The 10,223-nt window shown below is 41.1% G+C and overlaps 1 protein-coding gene across 3 annotated transcripts in view; it reads right to left on the bottom strand.

The window, feature by feature from the left end:
• Positions 1-630: 630 nt before the first annotated feature.
• Positions 631-10,223, bottom strand: part of PPP2R5A (protein phosphatase 2 regulatory subunit B'alpha) — a 203,832-nt gene continuing 194,239 nt past the window's right edge. For 2 of the 3 annotated variants that reach the window (XM_033938423.1, XM_033938422.1), the window contains one exon: positions 631-1,280. In XM_033938423.1, coding sequence (XP_033794314.1) covers positions 1,145-1,280 — 136 coding nt within the window. In that variant the 3' untranslated portion in view covers positions 631-1,144. The remainder of the gene's footprint in view (positions 1,281-10,223) is intronic. The other variant, XR_004538831.1, reaches the window with a different exon arrangement.

The following is a 10,223-nucleotide window of genomic DNA, read 5'->3' as shown; positions in this document are numbered from 1 at the left end:
CAGAAAGAAACTAAATTGAACAAGTAAATCAGTGGTTCCCAAACCTGTCCTGGGGGACCCCCAGCCAGTCAAGTTTTCAAGATATCCCTAATGTATGAGAGAGATTTGCATATAATGGAAGTGACAGGTATGCAAATCTCTTCATGCATATTCATTAGGGATATCTTGAAAACCTGACTGGCTGGGGGTCCCCCAGGACAGGTTTGGGAACCACTGAAGTAAATGAATCAACTGCTCATTATCTATTATGCTACCATATACAAATGTATAGCATTTTTGCCCCATTGCTGCCTCTTGGCTGCCAACTGTCTAGAACAATCAAAAATATTTCCACTGTAGAAGCACAATTATAATCCAATGCTCAAACTGAGTTTTGTGTGGTAAAAATGGTAATAGCTATCTTATTGCTAATATTTGTTTTTTTGTCAGGTACTTGTGACTTGGATTGGCCTCCATGAAAATGGGATACTGGGCTAGATGGACCATTGATTTGACCAAGTAAGACTATTCTTATGTTCAATAAACAGGTTCACAATGATTATCAACATCCAAAATCATATCAGAATGAAATTTAAAATTGCTGCTTACAGCTCTTTATACATTCAGACCTGACTTGATAGTATAATTGCAATTAGAATAACTAAATGCCAGATAGCGAAGAAACAGGACTATTTCACCTAAAAAGGCAAAAAAAGCACCTTTGTTTTATCTGAGGAAATACAGTAGTTAAAAGCTATTATTTTATAACCTCAACCAAGGTCTGCAGCAAAGTGTAAAGCACATATAAAATAAGAAAATATGTACATAGCTGACTACTAACACCTATGTGCAACACAAACAAAAAAATAAAGAATTCAAGTCATAATTTTCACCACTCCCATAATTATCTCACTCGTATCATGGATCATAAAGTCATTCATCACTGTGAAACTTAAAAACTGACACAATAAATCAATGATTAGACAATTTTACAGCATATTATAGCCACAGTGCAACATTCAGATATTTTGAGTCCAGAGATTATAATTTATATAATTTGCCAAAAAAGTTGGCCTTTCATTTTTATCATACTGATTTTTTTTTTTTACATATTTAAAAAGTGTACAAAATTATTCCTCTTTAATAGAGGTGGTTGTCATTTCTTTTATTTGGCACTTGCATTTTTCTGTGCACTTTTCATACTTTGTAGACCACTAGGTTTTCCAGCCAGAGCTTTCTTTAGCTTTAGGTCATCTAATTTTCTCCATAATTCTTCACGTTCTAAGTCTTTCTTTTTTTCTCTGTGGAAAGAAATCAAGTCAGGAATTGTAAAACACTATTAGCATCAAGTCTTTCATGCAAAATTCATTAAGGGGGAATTCATGAAAGGGCGCTAATTGCATTAGTAACCTTTAAAGATGCCCATTATATTCCTATGGGTGTATTTATTGGTGTGTGCTAATTTGTTTAATACCCTTTCATAGATTCCCTCCTAAATCAACTAATAAAGCATACTGCTTGATAACTAATTGGGTAAATACTAGGGCTGCAGATTTAGCGCGTTAATAATGTGAGTAATGTGCTAAATATTTAATGTCACTTAAAAAATTAATCACGATTAGACAGCATATTACCATTGAAAAACAAACAAGCTTGATGCTACCATTAGGCAAACTAGGTAGTCATTGAGAATGACAAACTGTGGGAGAGCGTGTGGAGAGGCAGGAGGAAGCATGCTTCCTGCCAGACCCAGAGGCTGCCTCCCACCAGTCAAACAAAAAGAAGTACAGGTACTTGTCGACTTATGACCTATGCGACTTGCGACGGTTTGACTTTATGACGTGTTTCCCCAGCCCATACTAACTATAGTACTGTACAGTATTTTTTTACCCCTCCCCGCGTACCTTATCCCTGGTGGTCCAGCAGTGTATCCTGCCTGAGTCCCTCCAGCCGATGTCAGCCGTCAGAAGCCAGCAGCGCACCCGGGCTGGCTCGCGCAGGAGCGGAATTTTAGAACTCCCACCCTACCCTGCTCACTGAAACACTGCCGCCAGTTCTCACGGGCAGTGCTGCGAGAACCACAAGTCCCGTGAGAACTGGTGGCAGTGTTTCAGTGAGCGGCGCAGGGTGGGAGTTCTAAAAGCAGGATCCTGCGTGTACCAGCCTGGGTGCAATGCTGGCTTCGGACAGCTGACATTGGCAGGAGGGACTCAGGCAAGATACACTGCTGGACCACCAGAGAAAAGGTACGCGGGGAGGGGTAAAAAGTAGTTAGTACAGTACTGTATTAACATAGGCCGACTTACGACCAAATCAACTTATGACCTATCAGTCGGAACCGATTGCGGTCGTAAGTCGACGACTAACTATATGCCCGGAACCCTGATAATATTCATGTCAGGTTGCTGTCTCTGCCTCCCCAGGTAGAACAACTGGGACCAATGATATGCTAGTGCTGCCTTTCCTTTTAGCTCAGGCCCCTCCAGTGACCCCAACCAGTTTGCTATCACTATGACTAGCAGGGATTCCAAAGCCACGTCAGTACAGGAGATCCAGGAGCATCTGTTTGCAGCCTTCCCAAGGTTCTTGCAACAATACCTGCACATTAAAACCTCATATATAGTACTTCCCATTTGTAATCTCATGAGATCATAAATGGGATATGCCACCCACAAGGTTTCAACATGCAAGCTGTGCTGGTAGGACATTGAGGAAGACAGAGCAGCAGGGAGTGGAGTAACAGGCTCTTGCCACTGTCTGTCAGAAGCCAATGTCATGGGTGAGTGGAATATGTGGGCATCTAAGGAGGGAGTGGAGTAGAGATTCAGTGGAAAGAGAAGAGAGGCTAAGAGGACACATGAACAGATGAAAAGGGAGTGGCAGATGCTGGGGAGAGAGAGAAGAGGCCAAGGACAGATTTCTTGGAAGGAATGACGGCAGATAGAGAAATTAAAAGGGAGACATGGGGCGAATGCTATGGGGATGTTAAGTTAATGATTTTCTTAACTGCCTTTTGTTCAAAATAGAAAGACTGTCAGGAGAGAGACAGGATACAGGGGAAGAGTGTGTGTGTGTGATGCTGTGGAGCAGGAAAAGGAACAGATCTTAGCAAAACAACAGAGGCAGATTGCTGGGTACTGGAAACGTGGATAGGGAGAGCAGTAACTCAGGTCCAGATGCACAACGCTCTAATGTCACAGCAAAAATTACCATGGCAGGAGTGATTTTTCCCCAACAGCTGATGCTCAGCACAAATAGCATGCAAATTGTATGCATGCTATTCGTGCGGAGCAGCACTAGTAAAAGAGAGAGGAACTGTGCTAGTGCCTGCTCAGAAGAGTAATTACTAGACCCAGCTCCTCCCTATCCCTCCTGCCAAATTTTTTTGCTGCTCTCCCTGTCCACTGATCAGCACCAGCAGGACTTCCAAAGCCATGGTAGCTTCGGGGCTTCCCTTGCAGTTCAGCTGTTTGGGGATTCCCCTGCCGGCTCAGTGCTGAGGCCAAAATTATTTTAGAAATGTCACATTCATTGGCTCGTAGCACATAAGTGCATTTTTCCCGTGGTCTGCAGGCATGAATGGTTACTGTAGTCAAACCTTACTGTCAGTTACTGAATTTGCTTCGTAGATACATCACTACTTAATCGAATATTTAATTGACACAGGGCGTATATCTGCGATTTTCCTGTGGTTTGTAGGAACAAACCCTGTTGTAGGTAAGCTTTGCTGACCAACTTGTATTCCTTCTTTTTACCTTATCAATAATCTAATTATGACCTTAATACATTCCAATGTCCGTTTTTATAGCTTCATCTGTAATTTTCTCATAGATGATCAATATCGTTATTAACATTTCAGCTTAGTTGTCTTAAATGTTTCGATTTGTTGGATGGGGACCTTATAGTTCTGGATCTGAGCACCAGCATCCTCAATTCATTTTTGTTTTAAATTTAACCACCACTTCTGTTTTCACTTTTTCTTTTCTAAATATGGATCCTCCTCCACAATTTTTCATAAGAACATAAGCATTGCCTCTGCTGGTCAGTCCAGGTGTCCATCGTGCCCAGCAGTCCGTTCCCGCGGCGGCCCCCAGGTTCGTGACTTGTAAATCCTTACCTAAATTCTTTATTCCCTATTCATTAGTACCTGTATAGTTACCCTCTATCTGTACCCTTCAATCCCCTTCTCCTTCAGGAAGTCATCCAATCCCTTTTTGAAGCCCAATATTGTACTCTGCCCCATCACCTCCACTGGGAGCGCATTCCAGGTGTCCACCACCCTCTGAGTGAAGAAGAACTTCCTAGCATTCATTTTGAATCCGTCTCCCTTCAATTTTTCTGAATGCCCTCTTGTTTTTGTTGGCCCTGTTAGTCTGAAGAATCTGTCCTTCTCCACCTTCTCTATGCCTTTCATGAGTCTCTATCATGTCCCCTCTAAGTCTCCGCTTCTCTAGGGTAAAGAGCCCCAGCTTCTCTAACCTTTCTCCAACCTTAATCATCCTTGTCGCTCTTCTCTGGACCCTCTCGAGTATCGCCATATCCTTCTTAAAGTAGGGCGACCAGTATTGGACACAGTACTCCAGAAGTGGGCGCACCATTGCTCGATACAGTGGTAGAATAACCTCCTTCGTTCTGGTAGTGATACCCTTTTTGATTATGCCCACATTCTGTTTGCTTTCTTTGAGGTCACTGTACATTGCGCCGCCGGCTTCATTGTTTTGTCCACCAAAACCCTCAGGTCTTTTTCTAGGCAGCCTTCCCCCAGTACCCTCCCTCCCATCGTATGGCTGTACATCTTTTTATTTCTTTTTCAGTGATATTTCTTGCATTTTGATATGGCATGCACATTTTTTTTTTAAGTCAAGGTTTATTAGAAGAAAAATTTTACATAGAACATATGATCAAACAAATGTACCAGGCTGCGGGAGCTATACATATCAGATGAAGAACAATAACAGTATAACGAAAAACAAAACAAAAACTGCAGACTATGTACAGGATGCAGGCATTGTTTATTATACCGTCAATGAAACCGCAATGAAAAAGAATCAAACAAATGCCTGTGTGAATCCGACGCTAAAAATGGATGTGCCTTGCAGTCGTGGTTTTTTTCAATACCTTATCCACCATGGATCCCTGATGATGGCATGTTATCCGAAACACGGACCGTGACAGGTCCCTTGGTTGGTAATAAGGTTGTAGTTATACTGCATTTCATTGACGGTATAATAAACAATGCCTGCAATAGTCTGCAGTTTTTGTTTTGTTTTTCGCTTTGCTGCTTGGTTCACTGCAGATTTGGTTGGATATTTTCTTGTTTGTGGTTTTGAACAATAACAGTATAACATCTTGGCCATAGAGCCAATAACAAAACAATAACAGCATGAATCAAAGTAGAGCAACATTCTGAGGGAAGTGGGGATGATAAATAAGTAAAATAAAATGGAAATAAAAGAAAAGAAAAATGGAAAATAAGGAGCAATATATCAAGAAAAGTTATCAGTTAAGTATGACTTTAAACTAAGAGTTCTACTTTTCCTGAAATTGAGAGAATCTATTAATGGATTTGGCTAGATAGGCTTCAGTTCTATATGTGAGGCAAACTAGATTCTACCACTCGGAGTGAGAAACTTTGGAGAGGTCTTTCCATGAGCTGAGGAGAATCTTTAAGGCCAGGGAGAGTAAAAGATCCAAAAGAAAAGCATCGTCAGCGGATAATATGCTCTCCTGGGCAAAGGACTTCAACAACAACATTTGATATACTAAAGAGATATTAACGTGGAATATGGAGCAAATTGTGTCTCAAACAGATTTCCAGGATTGTATTGCGGAGCAAGAAAAGAGTAAGTGTTTCAGGGAGCCTATCTCAGTTTGACAAGTCCAGCAGTTTTGAGAGAAGAAAGGATTGATCTTATGGGATTTAATAGGAGTCCATTGAGCTTTATGTAAGAGGAAGAACATACTCTGGAGAAAAGAGGCTGATCTTGAAGTATGGAAGGTGGATTTAAAGATGCGAGACCAAGCTATGTCTGAGATGGGGATTTCTAAATCATTTTCCCCAGGATTGTTGTAAAGAGGAGATTGGGGTAGGTAGTAAGGATTTAAGGAGTTTATAGAACTGTGAGGCAGTGTGACCAACAGCTAGATATTGTTTGGAAAGAGTAAGGAGAGTGGGAATGAAATTGAAGGCTTTGGGATTGAATCCTGATTTTTTGATGGAGGATCTTAGTTGTAACCAGTGATAAAACTGGGATTCGTCAAGTGAGAATTTTTCCATTAGTTCACTGAAGGTAAACCAAGAACTATCTGAATGACAAAGGGAAACTATATCCCATATGTGCTTCTTATATCAGGTTGGCCAGAGAATGGGAGATGTGTCAATCAGGAATTGGCGATTACTCCATAAGGGACAGTAAGTAGATTGTCATCAGGGGTGTTCTAGTTGCTTATCAAGATCTGAGAGGACCTTATGAGTGGTCAGTATTAATGGGTTGTGAGAGAAGCGTTTGATGTGTAAGGAACCTAAAAGTCTAAGTAAAGGAATGTATATAGGATGTTTCCAATTGCAGCCAGTTGGGCATGTCAGTGGGACTATGGTGCGATAGCCATTCAGCGCTTTGGCATAGTATAAATGCTTTGTGGTAATTATGAATGTTGGGGAAATTTACACCACCCAGATGTTTAGGGGCTTTCAATTTTGGGAGAGATATTTTATTGGGTTTGTTGTTCTAAAGAAAGTTGAGAATTAGTCGTTCTAATTGTTTATAGGTGGAACTTGGGAGAAATAATGGGAACATGTTTAATACATAGGTAATCTTAGGTACCACCATCATTTTCAAAGTGTCAAGTCTGCCCCACCAGGAAAGGTGCAGAGGAGTCCAGGAGGTCAGAATATCTTTGACCTGGGTGAGCAATTTGGCAGTTATCAATTGGGTGGATGATTTGATGTCTTTGTCAAATGGTAAAACAATATATTTTATACCTGAGGAGACCCATGTGAATGGATGGGAAGTGATGGAAAGGGGAGGCAAGATACAGTAAGGGGCATGAGCTCGGACTTAATCCCAATTAATCTTATAACCGGACATCAAGGAGAAAGAGGAAATGAGTTGAACTAGAGAGGTTAAAGAGGCTTTAGGGTCTGTTAGGTACAATAAGACATCGTTGGCATAGGCTGATATTTTGTATTCATTGTTGGCAATAGTAATGCCCTTGATGTTGGGGGATTGTCTGATGGCTGCAAGTAGGGGCTCAAGAGCTAAATTGAATAACAATGGGGACATGGGATAACCCTGTCTTGTTTCACGGTGAACTGTAAAAGGGGCAGATGTTTCAACAATGACTATCAATTTAGCTATGGGATTATTGTAAAGCAAGGAGACCATATGAATAAATGTCTCTAGGAGACCAAAGCGAGACAAGACACAAAAAAGGTATCTCCACTCTATTCGGTCAAATGCCTTCTCAGCATTGAGAGATGCAATCAGTGAAGGGTGAGTATTCGACTGGGCAGAGTGGAGTACATGACATAAGAACCTGGTGTTATCAGCTCCATATCTTCCTTTTAAAAAACCCACTTGATCCCTATGGATTAATACAGACATAATTTTTTCTAGTCTAAATACCAGAACTTTAGCAAATATTTTATACTCCAGATTCAATAGGGATATTGGATGGTAATTTTTCACCAATTGGACATCTCTGTTCGGCTTTGGAAGCACTATGATATTCGCTTCGTGAAAGCGATGAAATCTGTCTGGGTAGGTGATTAGATCTTGATAATAGAAAAGTAGGTGTGGAGTTAGGAGGAATGAGAACGATTTGTAGAATTCTGAGGGAAGATCATCTGGTCCAGGTGCCTTAGCTGGTGGTAAAGAAGAGATGGCCTTGATGATTTCAGTAGGAGATAGAGGCTGTTGTAAGGACTGCCTTTGTGATTCGGAAAGAAAAGAGAGGTCAAGGGATTGTAGAAAGTCCACGATATGAAATTCTGATGTAGAGGATTCAGATGTATATAAGGTTTCATAAAAAGCACAAAAGTCCTCCAAGATATCCTTTGTAGTGGCATGTATTGGTCCAGATGAAGATTTAATATGAGTTATTTGATGTTTGGATTGGCGACCTTTCAGGTATGTAGCTAGAAGATGGCCAGATTTGTTAGAAGATGCATAATAAGTAGCAGAACGGCGAAATATGGAGGCATTAGCAAGGGTGCTAAAGATTTCATTATATTGAAATTTAAGTCATTGTAATTTATGATAAGAAGCATGATCAAACTGATGATACAATTGGGTTTCATATAGGTGAATGTCAGACTCTAGTTGAAATAAGGTTGCCTTCTTTTAAGGCGGAAAGCAGAGTAGCTGATTGATTCACCGCGCAACCATGCCTTGTATGCCTCCCACAACATGGAGAATTCGGAAACTGAGTGGAGATTGGAGGAGAAAAAGGCTTAAGACTCTTTCATAATATGGGAGATAAAGTCCTCATCTTGAAGAAGAAAGTTGTTCATCCTCCAGAATCTGGGTTTGGAATTGTTAGTCCAATTGAGGGAGCAGGATACAGCCGAATGGTCTGAGATGGTAATGTCATGAATCTTGGTGGAGATGAGGAGGTTCACAATGTCTTTAGATCCCAAAATGTAATCAATCCTGGAAAAAGAGTGGTGTGGTGCAGAGTAAAAAGTGAAGTCCTTTGAGGTGGGATGAAAGATTCTCCAAACATCAGATCACCCATATAGCTTCATCAGATTGGAGACAGAGGTTCTGACTCTGAGCTTAGCTGGACAGGATGAAGATCTATCAATGAACAGGTCAAGGGGAAAGTTGAAGTCCCCAGCGAAAATGGTGTTCGAGGTTAGTGAAGAACTGTAAACAGTATGAAAGGCCTGGAAGAAGGAAGGGTCGTCTGCATTTGGGGCATATATGTTGAAAAGTTGCAAGGGTTTCCCTTCAATGGAACCCTCAATATAGGACCAACGACCGTCAGGATCAAATTTATGAGAGGAAAGCTGGAATTTGAGGGATTTTCTCATCAGGGTTATGATTCCATTTTTCTTGCCCAGCGCTGGGGCAGCAAAACAGTGCTGTACCCAGCCTCCAGATAGTTTTTGCGCTTCTTCTGCACTGAGGTGTGATTCTTGAATAAAGCAAATGTCTGCTCCAAGGTGTTTGAAGTAGTGAAGTATCTTCTTCCTCTTAATAGGACTGTTAATACCCTTGAGAGAGACTGGGTTTATATTAACCATATAGGTAGGAGATTATGTGGAGAGCAATATGAGGAGCTCTTGATATGTTGAAATGTGGAGAAAAATCAAAGCACACAAATAACCTCTCAAATTTGAGGAAAGGAGAATAATGAGAGAAATGCTCCATGAGGGAGGAGAAAAGTCAAAGAAAAAAAAGACAAAATGATTCATGACTGTGATATTCAGGAACAGGTAAAAAAAAAAAAAAAAAAAAGGAGACGTCACATGACTGATTGCAAGATGGCTGCTTAGCGTTTTCCTCTACTCCAGCCCGCTTTAAAAAGATCACTGTTTAGCCCTACTAAGCGACTGTTCAGGTCAGTGCTCACCCATATCACGTTCCGGAATGACTTCCAAAACAAATAAATCTGAAAGCTCCTCTCCGGTTGGTGCTTCCTCGACGCATATTGCGTCTAAGAGATCTAAGCACGAACCACCGTTGCCTGTTAAGGCCTGCTTATCCGGCTCCAAGTAGCATGGCGATTCCATTTCTAACGATCTCCAAATCTTGAGAGGCCTGATGCAAGAAAATCTAACTGCCACTGCCGATATTAAATCGGAGATAAGTAACATTATGACAGTTAAAACAGCACAATGCATGTATTGATCTTACCGAAGAACGACTCTCCGCACATGATTCTCAATACCTAGAGATTCAGCATGATCTTCGTAAAATGCCCTTGTTACAGCGTGACTTGGAGGACATCTCCAACAGAATGCAATGTAATAACGTTCGCATAATTGGGCTTCCTGAAAATACGGAGGGGAAAGATACTCTGGCATTTCTCAACAATTTCATCCCTAACATTTTGAAGCTCCAATTTACTCCCCTGCTTGAGATCGAACGAGCACATAGGGTGCCTTCTTGCTCCCCGGCCCCGTCTAAACCTCCAAGACAGATTGTCCTCAAAGTGCTGCGTTATCTACAAACCTTACAGATACTGCATGCTGCTAAGACAAATCCCTCGCTGATGGTGGATGGCAAAAAGATTTTATT

This window comes from Geotrypetes seraphini, chromosome 3 (genome assembly GCF_902459505.1).
Source record: "Geotrypetes seraphini chromosome 3, aGeoSer1.1, whole genome shotgun sequence".
NCBI classification, from domain to species: domain Eukaryota; kingdom Metazoa; phylum Chordata; class Amphibia; order Gymnophiona; family Dermophiidae; genus Geotrypetes; species Geotrypetes seraphini.
The sequence above is the reverse complement of the archived record's forward strand: the minus strand, read 5'-3'. Positions and strand labels throughout refer to the sequence as shown.